The 26,248-nt window shown below is 41.2% G+C and overlaps 1 protein-coding gene across 4 annotated transcripts in view; it reads right to left on the bottom strand.

Annotated features, from left to right (window-relative positions):
* GIT2 (GIT ArfGAP 2) overlaps positions 1–25,913 on the bottom strand; it is a 50,017-nt gene extending 24,104 nt beyond the window's left edge. For 3 of the 4 annotated variants that reach the window (XM_065417561.1, XM_065417560.1, XM_065417558.1), the window contains exons 1-9: positions 25,862–25,913; positions 16,570–16,703; positions 14,131–14,243; positions 12,954–13,059; positions 12,446–12,532; positions 12,162–12,292; positions 11,025–11,119; positions 9,348–9,393; positions 2,310–2,361 (exon numbers count right to left, since the gene is read on the bottom strand). In XM_065417561.1, the coding sequence (XP_065273633.1) occupies positions 2,310–2,361; positions 9,348–9,393; positions 11,025–11,119; positions 12,162–12,292; positions 12,446–12,532; positions 12,954–13,059; positions 14,131–14,243; positions 16,570–16,703; positions 25,862–25,913 (816 nt within the window). Of the gene's footprint in view, positions 1–2,309; positions 2,362–8,838; positions 8,845–9,347; positions 9,394–11,024; positions 11,120–12,161; positions 12,293–12,445; positions 12,533–12,953; positions 13,060–14,130; positions 14,244–16,569; positions 16,704–25,861 lie in introns of all 4 variants that reach the window. The other variant, XM_065417559.1, reaches the window with a different exon arrangement.
* Between the last annotated feature and the right edge of the window lie 335 nt (positions 25,914–26,248).

The following is a 26,248-nucleotide window of genomic DNA, read 5'->3' on the forward strand; positions in this document are numbered from 1 at the left end:
GAGGAGAGAGGGAGGTATTTCTATGATTAAGTGAGCAGAGCAGGCTTAAGTAGTGATTATTTGTTCCAGAATTTATTCCTAATGTGAACAGTTCAAGAGAGATGCTTATGTTTGGAATGAGAGACCTGTTGAGAGATCTGAGATTGTGTAAACCAGGGGTCGGCAACCTTTCAGAAGTGCTGTGCCGAATCGTCATTTATTCACTCTAATTTAAGGTTTCACGTGCCAGGAATACATTTTAACGGTTTTAGAAGGTCTCTTTCTGTAAGTCTATAATATATAACTAAACTATTGTTGTATGTAAAGTAAATAAGGTTTTAAAAATGTTTAAGATGCTTCATTTAAAATTAAATTAAAATGCAGAGACCCCCGGACCAGTGGCCAGGACCCAGGCAGCGTGAGTGCCACTGAAAATCAGCTCGTGTGCCACCTTCGGCACGCGTGCCAGAGGTTGCCTACCCCTGGTGTAAACTAAGGTTTCAGGGTTATTCTAGTATTTTTATTCAGGTAGAGGGACCCTGGGACGTCACAGTGGCCAGTAATATAAATTGCTAATTAAAAACTGTAAAAATGCATGAGTGAATGCAGTCCTACTTCCTTCCCCCAATACAAGACAAATAGGCAGGGTCAACTTAACCCCCTTCCTGGGATCTGACTTCATTTACAAAGAAACTAATAAATCCCAGCCCAAATCACCCCACTTCCCCAGGCATGGCTGCTCCTCGGTCTCCCCCCAGGGCTGTTTGGCCCAAGACCTTCTCTAGCCGAAGAGTTACTCCCAACCTATGTCCTGGGTGGAGTTAACAACAGCTACAATGAATCAGCAAGAGTACATCTACATTTACTTGCAGGGTTGTAATGCCTGCTAACAGAGTGGGTTTAAAGTGGAGATAGGGTTCAATTTTGGAGGGTTTGTATTTGGCTGAAATTCTTTTTTCCATACTGCATTTTGTTCTCCAGACTTATTGCCCAGTTTAATCAGAAGTTTCACTGCCATCACTATAATCTTTGCAGAAAACCACATTACTGCATAAGAGGATGATACAAAAGTCATTCTTCCCCAATTTACTAAACTTTCATCCCCTGAAGAAAAGTCAGACTGAAATAGTTGAAAATTCTCTCTTCGGAGGGAACACTGATGGTATTAAGAGCAGGCCCAATAGATTCTCAACCTGTCTTAAGCAGGAATTGGTTTGGAAAGTATTTTTAAAAAGATACTAGATGAACTAGTATTAAAGGCAATTGTATCAGGCAAACACTAATACAGCTATTCTTACTTCTCAAAAAGTTAAAGGCAAATAAAATAACATTTGAGCATGCAGCGTATGTATGAACACATGAAGGCATGAGATAATATAAAATTAAAGGTCATTAGTTTGAGATAACATTATTAATGAGAGGCAGAATCAGAGATCTTACTTGCAGTTCTTCCTAAACACAAATACATTTCATCTCCCATCCACCAGCAAATATTGAGTTTTTTTATTTCCCCCTCATGCCTTTTTCAGTCTCCTTCCATGTTCTGCTTTGAATGTATCAGTTAATATGGAAGTGATATTTGTATAGGCAGGAACTAACGAAAACCACACTGCATTATAGTCAGTAACAACTTGGGAGATGAAGTACAGAAGTTTGCCATGTTACTAAGGGCTGGTCCACACTAAGCCCCCAGTTCGAACTAAGATATGCAACTTCAGCTACGTGAATAACGTAGCTGAAGTCGAAGTATCTTAGTTCGAACTTAAAGGTACTTACCGCGGGTCCACACGCGGCAGGCAGGCTCCCCCGTCGACTCCGCCTACTCCTCTCGCGGAGCAGGAGTACCAGTGTCGACGGCGAGTACTTCCGGGATCGATTTATCGCGTCTAGACAAGACGCGATAAATCGATCCCAGAAGATCGATTGCTTGCCGCCGAACCAGCGGGTAAGTATAGACCAGGGGTCGGCAACCTTTCAGAAGTGATGTGCCGAGTCTTCATTTATTCACTCTAATTTAAGGTTTCGCGTGCCAGGAATACATTTTAACGTTTTTAGAAGGTCTTTTTCTATAAGTCTATAATATATAACTAAACTATTGTTGTATGTAAAGTAAATAAAGGTTTTTAAAATGTTTTAGAAGCTTCATTTAAAATTAAATTAAAATGCAGAGCCCCCCGGACCGGTGGCCAGGACTCGGGCAGTGTGAGTGCCAGTGAAAATCAGCTCGTGTGCCGCCTTTGGCACACGTGCCATAGGTTGCCTACCCCTGGTATAGACGTACCCTAAGACTACATGTGGCATAGCATAGGTTAAGTAGATGCTTTACTTACAGACTGAAGCTTCTTCTTAGCTGCTTTTGCCAATTCAGACAAATCCAGACTGCTATGAAAACAAGAAGTGATCACTATATCTACAACAATGAAGAGGTCAGTATGAACAGCAATTCTTTATTGCTAAGTTTCTCCATAAAAAGTCAGTTCATTTTCATTTGACACTTCTTTGAATGTTACAAAGACTACACATTTTTTCAAACTCTAAGGGCTTGTTTACACATGCAAATTAATCCAGAATAAGGCAGAGTGTAAATTTAAGGCAGATTAACCATTCCTGATTTTCTCCACGTGCAGATGCTCTTATTCTGGAGAGTGCATCCACACATGGATTTACATCAGGAATGTAGAAAAGCCCTAAGAGTTTAACTTACATTTCAGGTACATGCATGCAACGTTGTTGTAGCTATGTTGGTCCCAGGATATTAGAGAGACAAGGTGGGTGTGATAATATCTTTTATAGAACCAACTTCTGTTGGTGAGAGAAACAAGCTTTTGAGCTACACAAAGCTCTTCTTCAGGTCTGGGAAAGGCACTCCGAGCATCACAGCTAAATATGAGATGGAACAGATAGTTTAGCATAAGTACTTAGCACATATTCTAAGGCAGTGTTTCTCAACCTTTTTGATACCAGGCACCAGCTTGCTGCCTTCCTAAATTGTGTCAGGAAGATCTCAGGGACCGGTGCCAGTCCATGGACTGGTTGTTGAGAAACACTGTTCTAAGTGACCATTCAAGGTGAAGTGGTTTGTTACCACCCCTGTAGTCATAGAACAAAAAAAGGGGGGTTAGTGGGTTACATATTGATTTAATAAACCATAAATCCAGAGTCTTTTTTAAGACATGATTTTCAGTGTCTAGCAAAGTTATGAATTTAAGCTCTCTGGCTCATCTTTTGAAGATGTTGTGCAGATTTCCTTTGAGAATGCAGATTGACAGGTCAGATACAGAGGGGTCGGTTTGTGACAAGTTTTCACTCACATGTGACAGGGGGTGTTTTTGTCTTCTATCATTTTTCTGTGAGAGTTTATTTGAGAGCATAGTGATTGTCTGGTTTCACCACATAGTTGTTATTGGAGCAATTAGTGCACCAGATAAGGTACACCACATGTTGAGATAGGCATGTGTAGGACCCAGAGGTCTTGAAAGGTGTGTTGTGGGAGGACGACAATAATTGTAGCAATGGAGCTATGGATGCAGGTTTTGCATCTGTTCTTCTGGCACGGCCTGGTGCTGCTCTGAGTTGGTGTGTCCGGGCGTGTCTGTGGGGCGCTTGCTTCTGATGATGAAGTTGAGGGGTTGTTTGAAGGTCAGAGGAAGGGGTTCAAGAAAGATTTCTTTCAAGATAGGGTCCCCATCAAGTATGGGTTGTACCTCTTTGATGATACCCCGTATGGGTTCCAGTGTGGGGTTGAAGGTGACAACTAGGGGTGTGTGGTTGGAGGGGGTTTTGTTTTATTTCTGTATTGAAACAGGTTCTCTTGGGATGTTTGGGCGGCCTGTTCCATGATGCATACATTTACTTCTCTGGTAGAGCGTCCTTGTTTAGTGAAGATGGTTTTGAGTGTGTTAAGGTGTATATCCCGGACTGTGATATCTGAGTGCCTGGCTGTAGGCAACAGATTTTTTGCTGTGTTTGCGGTGGTTACTATGAAGATAAGTGTGGTTGTCCTTGGATTTCTTGTACATAGTTGTTCCAGGACACACAGAATCAAGTGGCTATTAAAATTCCAAATGGCAATCCTGCACATCTAAAGAGGCAGAATGTGTTATAGGACACTGAAATGCTCCTAGAGGGAAGTTTAAAAATAAATACTCTTCTGACCATGCCCTAAAAAAAATGTCCTGTCAACTAATGAACAGCTGTAATAAACCCACAAAGATTATTTTACTTGATTAGTGGTAGAGGTGGGTACCACCAGGTGGATAAATATGTTAAAGCACTAAGGCCTCATCTCAAAGTCACCCACAAGATGTATTGTATTGACTAACTATGAAGCAATCCTCTGATATTAGCTTCCTGTCTCAAGATTGACACACAAATTGCAAACTTTGTGGTTAGAACAAAAACAGAACTTAATGTGGAAACCCCAGACCCAGAAAGTCAACAAATTGTGAGCTCACTGTATATTACTGGGTGGAATCCCCCCAGCACAGACACAAAATCCTTTCAGTAGAACTTCTTCCAAGGAACTTTGTGAAGGAAAGACTCAAATAAGGTAGTTTGATGGAAGGCTCTGGGGTAAGTTCCTGCAAGCAATTATCCTAGATGAGGATAAAGAGGAAGAAATGCCCAATGGAGAGGGCCCTATACAGCAGTGAGAGACCAAAGTTCTACTGCAGGCCGTATGACCTGATGTGTGATCTTGAACAAATCACTTCACCTCTCTTTGCCTCAGTTTCACCCTATGTAAAATGGGGCTTTTGATAGGGAAATTTCTTACCAATAGTTTCCTTTCTGCTAGCAGTATCTCCCACAATTCTTTAGGTCTGGGCTGCTCTCCTTTCTCTGTAGCTCACGGAGGCAAATCAGAGTTTTGGAGCCACACAGCCATGCCCCCTCAGCTTGCTTCCAGATGAGTTATTTCCAAGCTGTAAAACTTGCATAACATCATTAACAAATAAATATTACACAGATAATGAACTATGTACATTAGACCAAGGAAGATTGTCATATGGTAATGATCCCACTTAATATCTGATCTTTGACTCATGAGCCATCCAGTGTGGATACAATTGTGGGAAATGCTGCTAGCAGAAAGGAAATTATTGGTAAGAAATTTCCTGCTCTGCAGCCCAGCATCTCCCACAATTCCTGATGTCTGGGAAGAATGTTATAGAAAAGGACAGAAAAAGGAAAACGGTATCCATCCCCATCTATAATATTTGCTCAAAGGGCGCAATCATTTCTGGTCCACCGCCTGCTGCACCTTCCTGCCAAAGGATGCCTCTGTAGAGGCCAGGAAGTCCAGCTAGTAGTGCTTAATAAAGGTGGGAGCATTTGACCAGCATTACAAATTTCTGCTGTGGAGGCATTAACTCTTTCTGCCCATGAGGTCGCCAGGGATCACATGGAGCATGCTTTAACATTCTGGAACTGGAATCTCCAATGCTTTTTTTGCTTCCACAATGCATAGTCTAATCCACTACCAATAGAGAAATGAAAGCTCTGAGTCCTTTCATGGAAGGATACAAACAAGGCACCTGATCTCCTTGTGGACTCTGTTCAAGGCAAATTTTCAGAGCCCTTCTGACATTTAAGGTGTGCCACCTCTCCGTGGTGGGATGCTGTGGCCTTGGACAGAATAAAGGTAGAACCATCTCTTGGGAACCGTGGAAAGAAGAGCTAACCTTCGGGACCAATGATTTTGGAATTCTGAGCACCACCTTGTCCTCATGAAACATGCCGCAAAGTTCCTGCATAGAGAGCACTGCCAGCTCCAATGCTTGCCTGTTGGACGTGATGGCTATCAAAACAAGTTTTGATGGACAAATAAAATGCTGACACTGACATCAGTGGTTTGAAGGGTTTGTCAGGGCTCTCAGTCCCACTTGGGAAAAAAAGTTCTAACTGCCAGACTGGCTAACTGCACTTCCCTAAGGAATCTGGCTACGTGGGGGTTCTTTGCCAGAGAACCTGTGGATCCTGAAAACATCACACTACTAAGGGCAGACACCTGACAAATAACAGGGTTGGGCTGGAGACCTTTGTCAAAAACTTCTTGGAGAAAACCCAAGATAGCCAGAATTCCCGAATTTCTTGGGTTTGCTTCATGTTCCTGGCACGAGATGCAAAACTTGGTTCAGAGGAGTATGCTTTCAAGGTTGATACTCTTCTAGGATAAAGAAGTGTTCTGATGACTTTGGAGGACAGACTCAATGATACTAGTGCTTCCCTTTCAATAGCCAGGCTGTTCGATACAGCTGGTTCAGGTCCAGATAAAGCAGAAGGACCTTATGGGAGGATGTCCTGTCCCATTGGGAGCTGTAGCAGCAGTCCCAATTTCAGCCCTAACAAGTCCCAAAACCAGGGTCTCCTCATCCAATGTGGGTTTATCAATATTACTGTTTCCCGTTCTCATTTTATTTTCTTGACCATCTTCCCTAATAATGGGAAGGGTGGAAATGCATAGAGCAGACCCTTTAGCCATCAGTGCAATAGGGCATCTGTTCCCATGGATCTGGGGTCCACTTCCCTGGTAAAGTGCTCTAGTGTCTTCGCATTCACATGGTTCACAAATGAGCTGGTTGAGGGCAGGCTGAATGATTGTATGATTAACTCTAAGACATCCTAATTCAGGCCCCACTTGGAGCTGTTCACCTTGCGTCTGCTGAGCCAATCTGCCTTCTGGTTCAGGTCTCTCTTTATGTGAGCTGCCTTGAGGGAAAGGAGAGACTGCTCCACCCACTGTGTGATTTGCATTGCTTCAGCATGTAGCGCTGGGCTTCTTGTTCCCCCTAGATTGTTCTTGTATGTGGCTGTGATCATATTGTCTGACAATCAGGACGTGGTTCCCCTCTAGGCTGAACTGGATCCTTCGTAGGGTCAGCTTGAGCATTTTTAGTTCTAGAAGGTTTATGGTGTTGGTTCTTTCCTCCAGGTTCCAATGCCATGAGCTATTTGAGACCCCAGATGTGCTCCCCAGCCCTCCAGGCTCGTGTTGGTTGTGAGGATCAGGGGATCTGGAAAGCATATAGGCATGCCCATTGCAGACACTGCCCTGGGCTGACCACCATGTGCCAGAACTCTCACTTGATTTTTCATACGTTCTGGGGAGTATCATACCTTTAAGATGAAGCCTTGAAGTCACTGGATATGTGATTGCACCCATGGAGTGATCCCTATGCACAACACTAGGAGGCCTAGCAGTTGAAGACTCAGTGCAATCAGGGCCTACTGCAGCTCCAAAACAATGAGAGGAGGTCTTGAATTTTCTGGAATCTCTCTAGAGATGGAGATAACTTTGCTACTGAGGCCTCTATGTCCACACCCAAGTGAGTTATTTGGTTGGATGCCATCAAAGAGGGCGGTTGGTTTTTTGATGTCGATAAAACCATGCACCTGCAGGACATTCAAGGTCAGGGACGTAGCTCTGTGTGCTGGGGATGGAGCTCTAATTAAAGATGGCATCCAGGAAGGGGTACAGGTGGATCTCCTGTGACCTGAACCTGGCTGTGACTACCACCCACATCTTCGTAAAGACCTGAGGACAACCTGAATTGGAAAGGAGGGAGGGTGTTTATGAGCCCTATTCCTTTTCCCATGGTGCTCAGGACCCTTTTAGGACTGGGGCAGGCAGGGGAAAGGGAGATCTGTGACCCCCACAAGCCTGCCCTTTGTTCTCCAGAGGTCCTTTGGAACTTACTCCCTGAGTTGGCTGACTAGGATCCTCCTTGTCCATGGAGTCTCTCCCTGTTCTGCACATAGACTCCCGGTCCATTTTTCCAAGGTTGTAGTTGCGGCTGCTCCAGTGAGCAGGGGATCCCACATGCCCCGGGACCTAACATTAGGGAAGGAAGGAAGGAAGACTGGAGGTAGGCTGGGCACAACTCAATTTTTGTCGAGCCTGGGAGGACGTTATCACAGATGGAGCACCTTTCGGATTTCATTTGGTGTTTTTCAGGCTGCTCTGCCATACCTCAAAGGTTCAGAGGAGGAAGCAGACAGGTACTGCATCTGAGGCTCTGGAGGCATTCCAACACCTGGCTAAAAAACTGGCTCAGAGGCGGGGGGGGGGGGGGGGGGGGGGAGAGAGAGAGAAATTACTGCTCACCACTGTGCCAGATTTTGTCAAAAAAAAGTTCCCCTTAGGCAGATGTGAAGGCAGGAGCTGTAAAAACCGTACGCATGCTGCCATGGAGACAGAGAAAGGAAGCTAACAAGAACTGAGGGGGTGTAGCCTGACCACTCAGCTCCAAAACTCCGCCTCAGTGAGCTGCAGAGACAGCAAAGCAGCCCAGATGTCCAGAATGTGAGATTCTGGGCTGCAGAAACTCACCTTGCTCTGTAAAGTGCTTTGAGAGCTATGGATGAGGAGTCTTAGGGCTGGTCCACACTAACCCCCCAGTTCGAACTAAGATATGCAACTTCAGCTACGTGAATAACGTAGCTGAAGTCGAAGTATCTTAGTTCGAACTACAAGGTACTTACCGCGGGTCCACACGCGGCAGGCAGGCTCCCCCGTCGACTCCGCGTACTCCTCTCGCGGAGCAGGAGTACCAGTGTCGACGGCGAGTACTTCCGGGATTGATTTATCGCGTCTAGACAAGACGCGATAAATCGATCCCAGAAGATCGATTGCTTACCGCTGAACCCGGAGGTAAGTATAGACATACCCCTACATAAGACCTAAGTATTACTATTAATGGAAAAAGACCCTACTGCACCATAAAGTATTGTACAAAACTATACTCATCACTTGTATATCTAACTGAAGATTAACTGGTTTTAATTAAAGTTTTTTTTAAAGCAACTTTGTTACATTCATTAGTGTGTTTGCAAAAAAACTGAAGTCTGTTGTTTACTTACAGCCGTCTTATTTCCAATTGCACAGCAATAAAAGAAAAATATATGGACTTTGTTATGATATGTTAACTCTTTATATTTCTTTTAAATAAACATGACCTTTACATTCCTAAGTTCTTATCACTAGCACAGCCAACACTACAAAAAGTTTACTAGAAAAGACACCATTTTCCTGAAAATTTAAGTCTTACAGTGCTGTATCAGGATACAAGTTCAAGAGCAATTATTGATATTATCAATTAAGTTTGCTTTCCAACACTACTTGTGCATTTTCTTTCACATACCTAACTGATAAATTTCACACCCTTTTACTTTTCTAGTTTTCCTCAGATTCTAAAGTACTAAAGCAGAAAAGCTCATATGATGGACCAAACGTGTCAAAAAAGGAATAAACACAGTGTAGTGACAAGAGAGTTGAAAGATATTTCAATCGAAAATTCAAAAATTTAAAGTACCAATTATTAATTATTTGATATTTATTCAAATACATGCTATTCAATCAGCAGTCTTACCTGTCTGCCATTTGAGGTATAATAAAGTGTTGTCCATTGTTGTGATCTGAAATTGAGTTAAGCTAAATGTTAAAATACTTAGGATGTGTTTCAAACAACCACTGTTACTGGCCTACATTTCTCAGTTTTATTAGACTATAGAACATATTTGTTTTACTACTAGACTGTTTAAAGTCACAGATCTTAGCTCTGCAACCTGCAGAAAGGGAATCTGCATTTAGCAGATGCAGGATGATTGGCCTCCCACATTAGGTTTCCTCCTAATCCCCAACAGTTAGAGTGTCTTAAGCCCTGAAGCATAAGGCTTCTTCCAAAATTTGTTAGCATTAACTAACAATGTTGGATAGTCTGGTTATCCATGTCAATATCCAATCCTTTTGTGAAATATACTAAGACTTGGACCTCAATGACATCCTGTGACAAGAAGTTCCATAGTTTAATTATGTGTTGTTTGAAAAAGTATTTCCTTTTGCCACATTTTGATTTCACTAAACGTCCCCTTGCTTTTGGATCGTGAGACACAGAGAATAGAAGCTCAAAATCTACCTTCTTCAGACCATTCATTATTTTATATACTTTCATCATGTCTCCCCTTATTCATCTCCTTTCTAAAGTAAACAATCCCAATCTCTCTCTATGATTTTTTCTTTGCCCCTAATAATTTGTCACCCTTCTCTGAGCACCCTCTAATCCTGCAACATCTATTTTGAGATGGGGTGACCAGTACTACAGAATATAGGTGAGGCACACCATTTATTTATATAATGGCATTATATTTTCCATGTTATTCTCCATCCCATTCCTTATGTATCCTTAGATCACATTTTTTGACCACATGTTGAGCAGAGGTCTTCATTGAGCTGTCTACAATGACATTCAGGTCCCTTTCCTGAGTTGATAGTTAATTTAGAGCTGTGAAAGGCGTATGAGTAGTTTAAGGTTTTCATTCCAATGTGCATTATTTTGCGTTCATCAATATTGAGCTTTACTTGCCAGTGTGTTGCCCATTCACATAGATTGGTTGGGCCTTCTGAAGTTCTTTAGTTCTTTCTGGACTTGACTAACCTAAATAACTGTGTGTCACCTGAAAATTTTGCTACCTCATTGTTCACCCACTTATCCAGATTGTTAATATATCGAACACCACTGGACCCAGCACAGAACTGGGAGACACCCTCGTAACCTCTTGCCATGACAAAAACTGACCATTTATTCCTACTAAGTCTCCTGTCTCTTAGCCAGCTGTGGGAACATGCTGCATCTCACTCCATGATCGTTTCTTTTGTAGCCTTCGGTAGCTCTTAAGCAGATTCTGTCACTTAATCACCGAGTACCTCATGACCCTATAACCCTACCAGTCAGAGCATGGGGTATTGGAGACAGAATGCATGTTGTGTTACAACAAAAAGGGGATTTTAGTTTACCATTATGTCTAGCAACACTCAAAAATGTAATTCAAATTTTAATTGTACCATCTCTAATTTAAGCCACTAACATTTCCTTTGCTGTTCTAGGATTTCATGCCTATTTTTAACAGACTTGAGAATTTTTATAAATGATCTCATGGGGCTAGTTTTAACATCAATGATATGGGTGTCATATTCTTTTTAGTTTGTATATTCAAATAATCACTATTTGAAAAATAACACTTTTTTGGGATAGTTTTTTTGTACTCACCTGGTTTCCTGCCACAGAGATAGAATGCTAGTCTGTCAGTAAGTTCATACTGTATTTCTACAAGGCGCTCTGCCAATTCATGGTGCCCTCCTTGTCTATTAGACATAAAACAGAAAATGGCATTCATTTATGATTCACTGGCTATAAAATGTAAAGGTTCAAAAATTGCTCTGAAAAGATTAAATTTAGCATCATGAATACAACATCAGATCACTACTACATTTTCAATTTAGTATGTGTTTGAGATTTTTCCAAAGGGTGTGAGAATCACAAGAGAATCTTCAGAAGTAAATACTAAAAGGGAATTAGACTTTTCTGATCTGTTCAAAATGAGTTGCTGAGTATTCTGGAATAGCTTTGCTTATCTACCTGCTAGAGAAGCTGATTAACAATTTATCCAAAACAGGCAGAATAGTCTTTTCTGAGCAGTTTTTGAGATGGGAAACCAACCGTGTCCAGTTTAGCATTGGAATAACAGCTGTGGCAACAACTCTGGTACATGGTATCCGATTCCAACGGAAGACTTGTTCTGTCCTCGGTGTCTCCTTATATACCATTTCCAAACCAATAAATAAATCCAAGCACTGAGACTACACGACTTCTGAATCTTGCTGCTACTGGAATTGTTTGGAATACAGCCTTAGCGTGGTAGCTTGTCTGTAATTTTATACACACAATGCATGCTAAGTCTTGCTACAGTAATACAAATAAATAACGTATTATTTGAGATTTGGTTACTTAGATGTGCATCTTCCTTTGCCATATTGCTGCACTTGAAATCATACAGGCACTCATGCCGCTGGAGCTCCCTTGATGCAAAAGAGAGGAAGCTGCCTACAGTGTGTTCTTTGCTAGGGAATTTGGAATTGAGTCCCCACCGGTACTAGAGAGCCATTTGGCTGGTAGGGCAAAGCCCTTCTGAGACCCTGCACGGCCAATCTGTTCTCTTAGGTTGAAGACTGGAGATATTTTATTTGTTCTGTGTGCATTTACTTTATCCTGGGAAAAGCACTCATTTGAGGTTTAATTGTGAAATTAAATGTCTGTCAGGATACCCAGAGAACCTGGGAGAGGTGATAATTTACCTTTTTTTTTTTTTTTAATTTAAAATCAAGACTAAAAATCAAAACCATTTACCTTGCATAGTCAACTGGAGTTTTTCCACTGGAGTCTTGTGTGCCAGGGTCAGCACCATAGACTGCCAACAACTCTGCCTGTAAAATCTGTCCTGCTTTGGCAGCAACATGAAGCGGGGTGTTTCCTTTCTCCTAAAAAGTCATTAAAAACCACACATGCTTATGTTCAATAGGCAGGTCTGAATACGTGACTGATATAAAATGTATGTCAGCTGAAACCAACATAAATATAATGACAGACTAAGAATTGATCTAACACCAAGCTAATAAAAAAGGTTTTCATACAGGATGAAAAAAGTTGGCCTGAGCTCCTAGAGAGAGTAATCTCAAGCACGTCTCCAGATTCCCTGTCCTCACACTGGAATGGAGTTGCTGAAAAACAAAAAGGACTGTCTGTTAAAAATCTGGATACACAAGAACAATGAGTCAGTCATCTTCACTGTATTAGGAACAGATATTAAAAAAATCTAGCCATATAGCCATTGAATATTTTACTTTCCAACAGTTTCTAGTAAGGTGGGTCAGTTAACTTGAGGCCTGGGGTTCTCTAACATCCATATATAACTTCTGTTAGTGCCAATCAGACACTGTTGAAAAATATTTCCCTTCAAGGTTAAGTTTGAATGCTTAATACATTTGTATACACAAAAGTGCAGTACCATGGAGATACTAGTTATCTTTCATATTAAGATCAGAGTAATTCAAGTCTACTCAGGTATCAGTCTTGCAGTATCTTGTGACAACTGCAAGCTGTTTTGTTCCAGTCCACAAACTGAAAGAAAGCAAAACTTACCTTACTAAGGTCCTTGGCAGTAACACTGTCGTCTTCTCGGCATGGCAAGCGATGAACAAATGCTAACATTTGATATTTAGCTCTAATGAATTCTGCTTTGTTGGGACTGTAAGAAGAAATCAAAGCAAAGGAGTTGCAAAATAAATGTTGGCTTTTTATAAATAAAATTAAAGTACATAGGATATTTCAATACAGAATGCCAATAGATTTGATTTTTGCACAGAGCAAATGACAGAGTAAGACACTAGGAAATATTTTCATACTTCAATCCAGATTTTAATTCCCTATTGAAGGGTATTGTTATTGAAAGTAGTGTCAAAATAATTAGAGCTAGTAGTGAAATTATCTCCCCCTTCCAGTGAAAATTTCTGATAAAAATGAAAATGTTATTTTCTTCAACAACAAAATTGTTTGGGGGAGGAGGGCTGGGGTTCGTAGAAAAACTGAAAATGCTTGTTTTCAGACAATAACCCTTAGAATTCTGGCAAAAATTGAGATTTTTGGTGAAAATTTCTGACCAACTCTAAAAGTAATAAAGTTACTTCACTATTTTCAATGATCCTGCTTACAAGCTTAAGGCCTGTCCTGAAATGTTATCAAACCCCTCAACTTCTATTGATTTCACTGAAAGCTGCAGGTGCTCAGCACCTCTCAGGATCAACACCTTAAACTAATATACAAAGTCCGATAAGAAACTATGTTTTTAAAACGAATTAGCTGAGCTGCTGAAAGAACACACTGATACAGAAATGGAAAAGATGACATTTGAGGCATAGAAGAGAAGATTAAAAAAAAAAACAATACCCAACAATTGAGACCACAGATGATACATTAATACTATTGATGCACATGATGCAAGAGAATGAAAAGACCTCTTCACTCATTTCAGCATAGTCTTTGAAACCCAAACTTTAGTGATCTTCAAGGATACTTCAGAGAATATTTAACATCTCCTCTGCTGTGAGCACAGATCAGGGGTTAAGTCAGTGAATAAAGGAGACTGGATTTTCTCAGATTTATTCACATCAGCAATACTCTTCAATGTCTTTGATAAGACTTGATACAAGATCAGGTTTTTACTCATCTGTTGCTGCCCTTCTCACAACTAGTCAAAATAGGTACATTTTTACAAAGGGGCTCCTGAAGACACACAGAATTTTATAAACATTCTACTTACTGCACTTTATCCTGTGGGTTAGCTTTGCGCCTTCCGCTCAGAACAGATGCAGGGTCCAGCAAAGAATGTTCCCATATGGAATTAGCACCATTATTATACAGTGTTTCAACCATCTGAAACCCAAAATGTGTGCAACAGGCATTAAGTATTTTACTACTACCTCCACAGGCAGAGCAGCTCACAGATGGTATTTCCCAAGTGGAGAGCATTTTTGCGCTACTCCAGAAAGTTGCCAAGGAAAAGGATATTTTTGGACTTTTTTATTACTATTAAAAGGCAGCTGATGTCAAACCTTATTTTGTTAAGAAGAGAGCAGGTTAGGGTGATGTTCTTTTGTCTATACTTTCCACTATCAATTTTAGATTGTACGTGTCCCAAAGCCCAGTTAAGCTTGCTGCAGCTCTTCTTGTTTTCAGTAAGAGCCTCCCCCTCAATCGGAGTTCAAGAAGAGGTTCATCATGTATGTTTACCTATTCTATTCATTTTATTGTTGTATGGCACCTGGAGATCTTCTTGGGGTGGGCCTTAAAAATAAGTAGTTTCACAGATTATACTGCAAGCAGGGAAGGCAGCATTTACCTGAAGGCAGACACCTAATGCTGCTTTAAATTGCATCAGTATAAGCAGATCCACTGCTTTGCATCTGGGGACCGAAGACTTTGTTCTCCCAAAGAGACCCAAACTCAGCCATGAAGGAGAGATGGGCAGAATTCCTGGGGAGATCAGTCAACCAGTTACATTTCATGAGCTGGCACATTATCCACTTGCCTCTTTTCCCCACAGGTTCTTTGTTTTGCTGTAGGGATATAGGTTAAGAGGCAACTGGTTGTCTCCTCAGACCTCCCTGTTGCGTAGGAACTGAAAGCATGGGTGGCTTCTCCCCACTTTGGCTGGGAGTGATCTTTTTTAGGGTGTGCAGGTGAGACATATGGCATGGTTTCTCCCCAGCTGTGGATCTTCTGCTGCTAAAAGCAGCAGCTGCCTGTCTAGAGAAGAGTGCTGTCTTCTGTACTTAGAAAGTAGCACCAGAGCACAGAGCAGAGAGGTAGTGTGCATTTTGGGGTGGGGAAAGGGAGACAAATCAGACACATACAATCTAAACTTATTTTTAAAATAAAATATAATTTGCCTGAATCTTAACCTAACCCTCACTTTTATTTTAATTTCATACACATTTACATAGTGAAAGTATTGGAATCCAGACATGCTACAAAGTAACATCTCACTTTTTAAGTTATTAATCTAGAAGTCTTTGGTTTGTGGTTTTTGTTTTTTTAGAAAAAAAAAAAAAGGACAGGTTCACATGGAGGTAAATGAGAATGGCAACACATTTGCATGTTTCTGTGTCCTAAATGGAATGTCAGATCTAGTCGTGTGTATACCAGATTCCTATACTGAGCAAGGATAGCTCCTTTAAATTAACTAGGAGAAAGCTTTGTTTTGGGAATAAATGTTCACAGGCACATATTTGTATACGCATCTGACAATCAGTGTCCATGCCAGTATATATTCTGACCTAGAACTGCTACAATATGCAAAATGCAAAGAAATGGAAAATCATGCAATTTTTACTCATTGTTAACTGGCCTGCAGATGCCAGTCAAATTATTATTGCTGCAAGTGCCGATGGTCCACCAACTCTCACCCACAAACACTACTGCTTGGTCTGAACTTAAAAGTTCTGTCAACATAGCTACGTGGGTCAGGGTGTGAAAAGCTGAATGACGTAGCTATAAAAGCTATGCCGATATAGCCCCCAGTGTAGACACATACTACTACTGTTCAGGAAGGTGTTGTTCCTACACCAGTAGAAAAAATCCCTTCCACCAGTGTAGGCTACATCTACAATCCCGGGGAATGCCAGCATAGCTGTGGTGATGTAGCTATGCTAGTACAGTCTCTATAGCGCAGACATACCCTCAAGTAAATTTAAACTTTGAAAGAGCAAAGCAACTTTTCAAGAAGGCTTCGTTAAAGTAGCTACCAAAGGATCTTTTAGGCTTCCCAAAATAGAGAACATGTGAGAAAGAAGAAATGAAAGCAGAAAGGGCAGGCACTTAGAATTAGATTCTCCTAAATAGCCACAGCAACAGACCTCATCTGTAGCTCTGGGGGGAAAAAAGGCTTGTTAAAACCTGACAATCTGAGTAGAAGTGGATGTACTGCAGTACTCCGGTTGGACAGACAGACAAAAGTTAACTCTCAAAACCAAGGAAATTTTAACTATACCCCAGGCTCTGAATTTGCCCTAACAGTAAGTTTAAAATGTGGAGGTAACACTGACTTTAATAATCTATTACAGCAATGTAACAGAAACCAAGAAACCTATTTTAAAAAGAGCTTAATGAAGCAACCCTCCCCACCAGAAAGTTTAGTAATTAGAGTTCTCTAAGAACTGCATTTTCCGACTCTCATCAGAAAGCAATCCTCAGCTTTTACCTGAAGCAACGTTGGAGGCCATGGTGTGTGTTTAAGATGCCTCACTTGAGAGATATGACGTCCTAGACTCCGATGAACACTACAGCATTCATCACAAATCAGAATTCCCCTGTTTACTGATGCCCAACAGGGGTCTGGAAAAGAGAAGCATATTATAATATGGGCAGCACTGTGGGCCAGTGGTTAGAGCACAAGACTGGGAATCAGGTGTAATGGGTTCTATTCCTGGATCTACCATCACTTACTTGCTATATGAACTTGGGAAAGTCACAGACTCCCTGGGCCTAAAGATGTTGGGGGAAATATGGGTCTTGTGGTTAGACACTGGACTGGGACTCAGGAGATCTGGGTTCTGTTTCAAGTTCTGACACTGACTTGCTGTGGGACCTTGAGGAAAAAAACCCCACTTACTCTGATCTGTTTCCCATCTATAAAGTGAGGACAATACTTCCCTTCCTCAATAGGAGTTTTATGAGGCTAGATTCATTACAGTTCATGAGGTGCTCAGATACTACAGTGAGGAGTGCCATAGAAAATCCTATAATTATTGTGTCAGTTTTCCTGTCTGTAAAATAGGAATAATGATACATATCCCATCTTTGTAAAGGGCCTGGAGATCTCTAAATGCAAAATACTATATAAATAATAAGTATTATTGTATTTATTGTTTATTGCTCAAAGTTTTAAGTCCTGCCTTGTTAAATCTGCAGTGTGTTCTTATGTATTTTTATTTTAATATACAAATAAGAGGCACTATTTTTGTAAGACAAAAGAGCAGGATATAGCTATGTTAATTTCAAGAATTGGTAAAAAAAAAAAAAAATGCCACAGTGACACAATTCCTTACAATGCTACTTTTATGCTAAGCCAGTAATCATCTAATGTTATAGCACAGCATGTTTTATCATCCACAGTTCCCCATAGTAAGACTAAGTAAAAGACATCGAGGCAGGTCAATGAGATGTGTTCAGTGTTCTATGGAATGATTTTGACCATCATGAGAAGTCACAATGCCCTAGGGTATTGCGCTGCCATTCTGGTACATGAGAAAAACCAGACAAAAGTATATCCCCACAATCTTTACCCACATACTAACGGTGTATGTCACTTGAAACTCCTGTACTGTATTCCAATATGGTCTCAAAAGAAGTCAATAACCCATTTCCCAATCTACTTCTGAAGTTGCAATTCCTATTTTTAGAATTTATTATTGGCTTATGGTAGTGCCTTACTATGTGCCAGGCACTTTCAAGTCAGACAAGAAACAATGGTCCCTGCCCTGAAGGACTCACAAACTAACAGACAAACACACAAAGGTTAGGGGGAATGGGAAAGACACACTTTCTTTTTTACTGAATGTACATGTCACTCTTTTGAAGTGTATGATGTATTTTATATAGCATCTCTAGGATCACATGAAACAAGCTGCAATTTAGCCTGAGGTCAGAGATGCTGTTTCCTTTTAGTGGTAGTGCAAGCAAGATAAGTTTAGTAAGACCAATACAATTATTTACAGTTTAGCTAGTTTCACCACTAAAAATAAAGTGGTGTCAAGTTTTAAAGAAAGACTACCCCCCAGGACCTGTGCCAATGGGATTCTTCACTTACACCACTTTTTCAAGATTATGAAGTTTAAACAAGGTGTTTGTCTTCACAGTAAATCCATCTGGTCAGGAACAAAACTCAAAAAGAAGGTAATATTATGATGACCTGTGTTATTTAGCTAATTCATGCCAGTTAATTTACAGGATCATTCAATATAATTAGAACTAATTAACAAACTAAGCTTTTTGATGCCAGCATTCACTTCAACATAAATCAGCGAAAACAGCAATATATTTTTAAGTACTGAATATCTAAACAGAACATTTCAATTCCTAATGTTTCTCCTCTCTTCAGATACATTAGAAGCTTCCAAAATGTACAAGCCCTCCTTTGCTTATTATGTTTATATCAAGTTTGTATTAGATAAAAAGCAAGATTCTTTTTGAATTTAAGCTTGGCTACTGTACTGCTATTTCCAAGGATTTTAGACCCAAGTATTTAAGGCTCTGTTTCAGATAATACGAAGTTTCAAAAGACCAAAAACCAGCAAGTGGACAACCAGAACCTGGTCAGCTTTCAGAGAATTAATATTCTATCAACTATACAGAAACAAGTTTTTGCTCAAAATAGCAAGGGCTATAAAATTTAAACAGTTTAAAGAGAAAAGTAAATATGAGTATGTAGATTCCTACAGCTATCCTTATCTGAACATCACTACAGCTTATACTGATAGAATATTTCGTATGTGGACACGTCAAAGCAGTATACACACTAAACAAAATATACCCACATCGCATCTTAGATAGATGTTAGAATAGCTGTGTAATGGAGAACATTTTTAACAGGGCATAGTTTACTGTACAAAGACACGTGCATTCTGCTTGCTGACTATAGTAACTATTCTTATTGCTGTTGCACCCAAAGGACACAATCAATTTCAGGCACTGTAAAAACACACAGCAGGAGACAGTCCCTGCCCCAAAGAGCATGCAATCTGACTTGAAACAAAATATTGCAAGTGGAAGTAACAAGAGGGGAGAGTACAAGAGTAATGATACTGAGAAGATAGTAGCTTCCCTGAATAGTTCAGAGAGGGCATTCTATGCATGAGGAGCAGCATGGACAAAAGCACGCACAAAAGCACACAGAAGCTTGTGGCAGAAGATGACAAATAAGCATTTAAGGCCTTGAGTCATTGGCAGAGTGTAGGGAGTGATGTGATAAGAACAGAGTTAAAATGTGATACAGTGGAAAACAGGAGAGTCAATGGAAGGATTCACAGGGGATTGACACAATCAAAGTGATGGGCCAAGATGATGTCCTTAGCTCCTACTAAGTGTTAGAAACCAGAGAGAAGGTGGACATAATCATTAAGCCATGAGATGCTAAGGGTCTAAATGAGAGTTATCAACATGGACTAAAAGAAAATGGTTGATTTTGTAAGGTGTTTGGGGAGGAAGCAGCAGGATTTAGACGACGCCTGGATGTGTTAAGCAAGGAAGCGGGAGGCATCAAAGAAGCCCCCCAAATTACAGGCCTGAGTGACAGGGAGGATAATGGGTTCTGACTGAGTGTGTGGGAGTGGAGGCGGAGAAGGAAAGGAAAGGGCTGAGGAGTTTCATTATAGTCAGAATTGCACTAGTTTAACTAAAGGTCCAGTTTTAAACAGATTTAGACAGACTGTGCAAAAAGCTGCATGAACCCTGTTAATTCAATTTAAACCTGCCTTACAGGAGGTCAGACTGGATCACAGTGAACCCTTCTGGCCTTATAAACTATAATCTTCATCTGATTTAGTTAAACTCAAGTGGCTTGGAGGACAGTGATGTGAGAGTGGGGTAGGAAATGGTGAGTTAAACTAAATGCATATAAACCAGGTTTAAAAATTGAATTAATTAGTGCAAAATCCTGTGCATACACTGTTTAACTGAATCATTTTTTAAACAGACACAAAGTTAAACTGGTGAAACTCTGTATATAGACAACACCTAGTTTTAGCCACAGTTAAGTTCAAAGTGGAAAGAGTCCAGAGGAGAACAACAAAAATGATAAAAGTTTAGAAAACCTGACCTGTGAGGAAAGGTTAAAAAAAAAAAAGGGCATGTTTAATCTTGAGAAAAGAAGACTGAGGGGGGACCTGATAAGTCTTCAATTAAATTATGGGCTGTTATAAAGAGGACTGTGATCAATTGTTCTCCATGTCTACTGAAGGTAGGACAAGAAGTAATGGTCTTAATCTGCAGCAACGGAGATTTAAATTAGATATTAGGAAAAACTTTTTAACTATAAGGCTAGTCAAGCTCTGGAATAGGCTTCCAAGGTAGGGTGTGAAATCCCCATCACTAAATTTTTTAAGAACAGGTTGGACAAACATATGCAGGGATGGGTCTAGATTTACTGGGTCCTGCCTAAATACAAGGGGCTGGATTTGATGACCTCTCAAAAGTCCCTTCCTGCCTTATATTACTATTCCAAAACTTTGGGATGTTCAGAGTTTCTGTGCATTGCAATCTAGTGATTAATTCCAGTCTTTCTTTTGAGAGGATCACTGGCCTGACAAATAAATCACAGCACAAAACACAAATATAGTATGAATCACAACAGCTTGAGAAGGAAAGACTATTTGTGATGCTTGGGTAGTCCTTAGAAAGAACTGTTACTGAGCAGATGTAAATGAAAAAACCACCAAAAATACATACCTTTTAAAATATTTTTAAAACAAAACTTCCAAATTATGGTTTCCCAGTTAGCCCCTAAGGCCATGATCCTCCAAATACTTATGTATGTGTATAACTTCACTTTTGTAAGTAGTCCTATTGAAGTTAATGGGACTGTTCATAAGTACAGCTACATATTTGCATAATGGTTTGCAGGAAAGATGCCAAAAAGAGGCCCAAAAAGCCAACTCAGATAGGGCAATTCAGATACAAAAACACTGGACTAGTGCAGGAATCTTCTCAAGCAAAACCAAGTAGAAACTCACTAATCTACTTTTTCTATTCAAGCTGAATAAAATGCAAAGAGTAAATTACAATGGAGGAAAGTAAAACTGATTGTGGCGACTCTTCAGTTTTAACAATTTATTATGTTATTAGTAAGAAAGGTAAATAATTTAACATTAATTCTTTTTTGACCATGACCATTTAAATATTTGAGTAGTTTTACTGAGCAGCACTAAAATTGAGCAGATAATATCATCACTCGCTACTGACAAAATTCTGGTCTCTTCGGGTATGTCTACACTTCAATTAGACACCAGCGCTGGCCTGTGCCGGCTGGCTCAGGCCAAGGGGCTGTTTAATTGTGGTGTAGACGTTTGGGCTTAGGGCTGCAGCTCAGATTCCTTGATCCCATAGCCCAGGCTGCAGCCTGAGCCCAAACATCTACGCCACAATTTAACAGCCCCTTAGCCCGAGACTGAGTCAGCTGGCACAGGCCAGATGGGGGGTTTTAATTGCAGTGTAGACATGCCCTCAGATTCATTCCTCGTGCAAGCTCATAAGGAATTACCCAAGCTCTGAGCTCAATTTAGTTCAACAACTGTAAAATGAAAGTAATGTTAGAAGAACATCTGTCAGATTCTTTTTTAACTCTGATGCTAGTTTAATGTTTAAATCTACCTACAAAATTGCTTTATTCAGTTTACAAATCAAGAGTCTTGTGCTATAAGAGACCAAGAGATCTGAATTTGTAGAAATTAACATATTTCAAGGCAGCACAACAAATTTGTTGTGATTTCTAAACTTAGAAGTAGTATGGTACATTATGAACAATCTTATGCTAAAAGCTAATACTTCAATGTTATTTTAATCTGACTTGATGAAGCAGAATTCTTCTCTGAACACAGCCTTCAAAATTCTAGATCACTCTCACACAGATATAAAACAAGCATGAAATATACGTAAAAGGACACTGTCAAGTAGTGTGCACACCCTTAAAATGTGTAACATTTTAGAGGCATTCCCTGTTAGAGTGATAGTATTGATGGAAATGGTAACATTTTAAATACTGTACATCCATCATAGTTTAAGGCTATATTTTAGGTTTTACAAACCTCATCAACAAATTAAAACATTGCCCTACACTATTTCTAATCACTGGATTAGAATAAATTGCCTGGAGAGGTTGTGGAATCTCTATCACTGAAGAGTTTTTAAGAGCAGCTTAGACAAATGCCTGTCTGTCATGGATAGTCTATATAATACTTAGTCCTGTCATGAGTGCAGGGGACTGGACTAGATGACCTCTTGAGGTCCCTTACAGTCCCACGATTCTATGATTCAATTTCTCATCCAATTTCTGCAGTACAGGCATAATGAATGGGCATGGACGATAAACTCCTGAACACACTGGAGCCCTATCCTTGGAAAACTGTACCTACCTTCAACAAATCCCACAGGATTATGCTTCTTGCTTATGCTTTGGCAACACTGCTATGGCTTGGCATACCCATAATACACTGACTGAATTGTCAGGAAGTGAAACTGACTATGAAATAGTCTTTAAAAAACATCTAAGCCAGTGGGTCTCAAACTTTTTTTACTGGCGACCCCTTTCACATCACAAGCCTCTGAGTGTGACCCCCCTAATAAATTAAACACACTTTTTAATATATTTAACACCATTATAAATGCTGGAGGCAAGCGGGGTTTGGGGTGGAGGTTGACAGCTAGCGACCCCCCATGTAATGACCTTGTGAGGGGTCCCAACCCCCAGTTTGAGAACCTCTGATCTAAGCAGAAGAAAGTGTAAAAAGGAACAGCAAACACAAAAAATAAATCAATTTTTAAATTCTCCCATTTTAATATTCTGTTAGATTATAAACATATGTATGGAAACATGTTTAAAAGGGTAATCTAGAGACTGTGTCTCCTTAAATGGAGGTTCACTCATGGAATTAGCAATGCAACAAATTCTTTACATTATATAAGTATGCCAATTTACAAGATTTATCTCACTAAATGTTTTTCCTGCAAATTCTATGTTAGACATTTTATTTTTTAAACTTGATACCTAAAATTGTGAGATGAGTAAGGTGTAACTTCGCAGACTCAGAAGTTTCATTCTAGACCGGTGGTTCCCAAACTGGGGTTCTCAGAAAAAAATTCTGTAATGGTGTGCAGAACAATCCCTAGGGACTCCGGCCACGGGGTCCAGCAGCCCGAGCACTGTGACCATGACTTCCTGGCAGAACAAGTTTAAGCTTTGTTGCAGTCGTGTGTTGTTTGCCTGGACTGCTCAAGACCCGAATGCTTGTGGGAGGAACTCTTTATTGAGTTGGCTTCTTAAATACCTTCATGCTCTTTCACGTCTGGTACTCCTGGATGAAACATGTAGGAGGCTTAATCAAAGTGATATAAGCTACAAAAATGAAATCTTGGAAGAGTGTTGCCGTTTTCATAATGTAATAAAATTAATAATGTAATGATAAATAATAATGTATTAATAAATAGTGTGTAATAAGCGCGTCATAAAAAAACAAATTATTTCCAAGATCACTGCTTCTATAATTTATACTCAGGCAAAGGAGAAAATCCCTGGAAATATTCTTTTTTTTTTTCTTTGGGGGGGGGGGGTCACGAGATTTGATATTTTCATGAAAGGGGTTCGCAGGTTGTTAAAGTTTGGGAACCACTATTCTAGACCCTTAAAGTCATTGTCTGTCGTTCCCCCCGCACACAAACACACACACTTAATTTTTCCCTTCACGCACTCCCTGCCTTGAAAGGCCACCCCTTTCCCCTCAGCTGTCCATCACCAGGGACACCCCCACATCCTTCTAGTCTCTCCAGTCTATAATCTGGGTGTCATCTTTGATTCAGCCCTCTTTCTAAACCCACACATCCAGACCATGCCTAAATCTTGCTGATATACACACACACACACACTCTCTCTCCCCCTCCCTCCCTCCGGCCTTTCCTCTTTGTCCACAACACAACAATTTTCATTCAGACCTTCATCTTATCTTGATTACCTACAAGTTCTTTCTCTCTGACCTTGGCTGCTACAGCCTTGCCCCCCACAAACCTAATTAAATCACTGCAGCTAAAAATCTAAAAACATGCAAAAAAGGAGACAGTCCTTGTCTCAAAGAATTTACAATCTAAATGTTAGTAGCTGAGCTACCATAAAGTTTTTTTTAATTATGTTGCTATCATTGTACAGCTCATGTTTCAAACTTGAAATTGATAGTAAACTGAAGTTGTGAATGACCACAATAGTACTGATATTTAAACAGCTCCCCCAAGTACACACCCAAACAGCTTCCCATGGCTAACAAGTTGGTGGTCCAATATGCCCTTTCATTTCCTTGTTTGGAAAGGTCAGTGGCTGAATGAGCTACAACCACTTGTTTCTAGAGATGGTTCCTCAAGATTAAGAAACTTTACCAAAGCATCATTTTAAAGCTGTAATTCTTGCTCTAGAGCATAACTGGGGAACTGAAATGGCAAGAAATGAGACAGGAGCAACAACTTAATTTAAAGAAAACAATTTGCTTTTACCTAGTAATAGTAGTACATGGTGACATAAACAGGGAGTCCTTAACTCAGAAACTAGTTTTCTAACATTTCAGTTTGGGACTTTTAAGTCCACATTCTGGAAGGGCATGGAAAGGTGGCTTCCCTGTTCTACAATTGCAACTTCAATTGTTTAGTTTTTATTTTTTTTGGTAAGTGTATAACTAGTTTATGTTTCTCTCAAGTCTGGGTGACGTAGTGCCAGAATAACACTAATACTTTGCACTTCTACCACACTATCCATTCATCCAACAAATTAAAACTCATTGCAAACCCTGGTGAGTTAAGCCCATCAATACTCAAGAGGTAGAAAAGTATTATTATTCCCATTTCACAGGGGCACAGAGACGGGAAGTGACACACACTGATCAAGCTAGCAGAACCCACATCTATTGATTTCTAGTTTTGTGATTTGGCCAGATGGCCCTTGCCCAAACTAGAAACTGTTTAAAAACATTTTCAGTATACAGATGAGTTATCAGAAACCATTCTAGAAACCCTCTTTTGTTTGTTAGTCTATATTTATACTCCAATAGTGCTCGGAGGCTCCAATTATTGTGCCCTTCACTCTATAAACTGGAAGAGACAGACCCTGCTCAGAATACACCAAAGGTATTTCAAAAGCCCATGTCCACAATAGAACAACAAACCAGACTAGCTGCGACCATGCTTGGCAACCTTTGTCAGACACAGTCCTAGGACAGCCAGGCTCGACAATGGTTTTCAAACAGGGGCAGGTAGCATGGCTCGTGGCTGGAGGCGGAGAGGATGCCAGGGTGCTGCAGGTGGCCCCGGGGAGCGGAAACGGGGGCGCCCAGGCTCCGGCCCCGGCCCCGGGCAGGACACTCCTGTCACCGCCGATGAAGACCAGGCTTGTTTCTTTGCTCCAGGGCAGCCGCTGTCACTTGCGAGGAGCGCACAACGCCCAGCTCCTGCACTACTTCTGCACCGGGCTTCCTGTTTGCTACTCGCAGCCAGGGCGGCTTTTTCCGCTCGCACCCCCGAGGCGCCCGCCACCGGCTGCCCGGGGCAGGGCCCGCCGGCCACGCAGCCCCCCGGGGGCTCGGCCTAGGTCCAGGTGCAGCGCGGGGCCGGGCGGGGCGAACGCGGCCCCCCGGGCAGGGCTCGGCCAGGACCCCGGGCTCCCTTGGGGAAGGCCCCGGAGCGAGAGTCCCAAGGGACGGGGCACCTCGGGGCCGCCCATCCCCCTCAACCCCGGCCGCTCCTACCCTGAGCGCTGCAGTCCGCGCAGACCTCGCTGCTCCTCAGCCGCTTCGACATGTCGGCGCGGGCGGCGGCCGCCTGCCTCAGCCTCGGGCGGGGGCCGTGTCTTCCTGCCGCTCTAACGGGTCCCACTGAGGAGCCCCCGCCAGCCAGCAGGGGGCCGCCCCAGGCGTACGCCAGCACCGCTCGCTACGCCCCCAGCGCCATTCACCAAGCCAGGCAGCAGACTGTCACGTGACAGGGAGGCCTCCTAGGCGGCGGCCGCCATCTTAATTCCTGGCATAGCTAGGGCTGGAACGGGCTTGGAGACCATTTTAGCTCCTGGCAGAAACAGGCCCAGAACCAGACCAGCCTCAGAGCCCTTTCATGTCTACTTTAACATTAGAGATACA

This window comes from Emys orbicularis, chromosome 16, assembly GCF_028017835.1.
Source record: "Emys orbicularis isolate rEmyOrb1 chromosome 16, rEmyOrb1.hap1, whole genome shotgun sequence".
NCBI classification, from domain to species: domain Eukaryota; kingdom Metazoa; phylum Chordata; order Testudines; family Emydidae; genus Emys; species Emys orbicularis.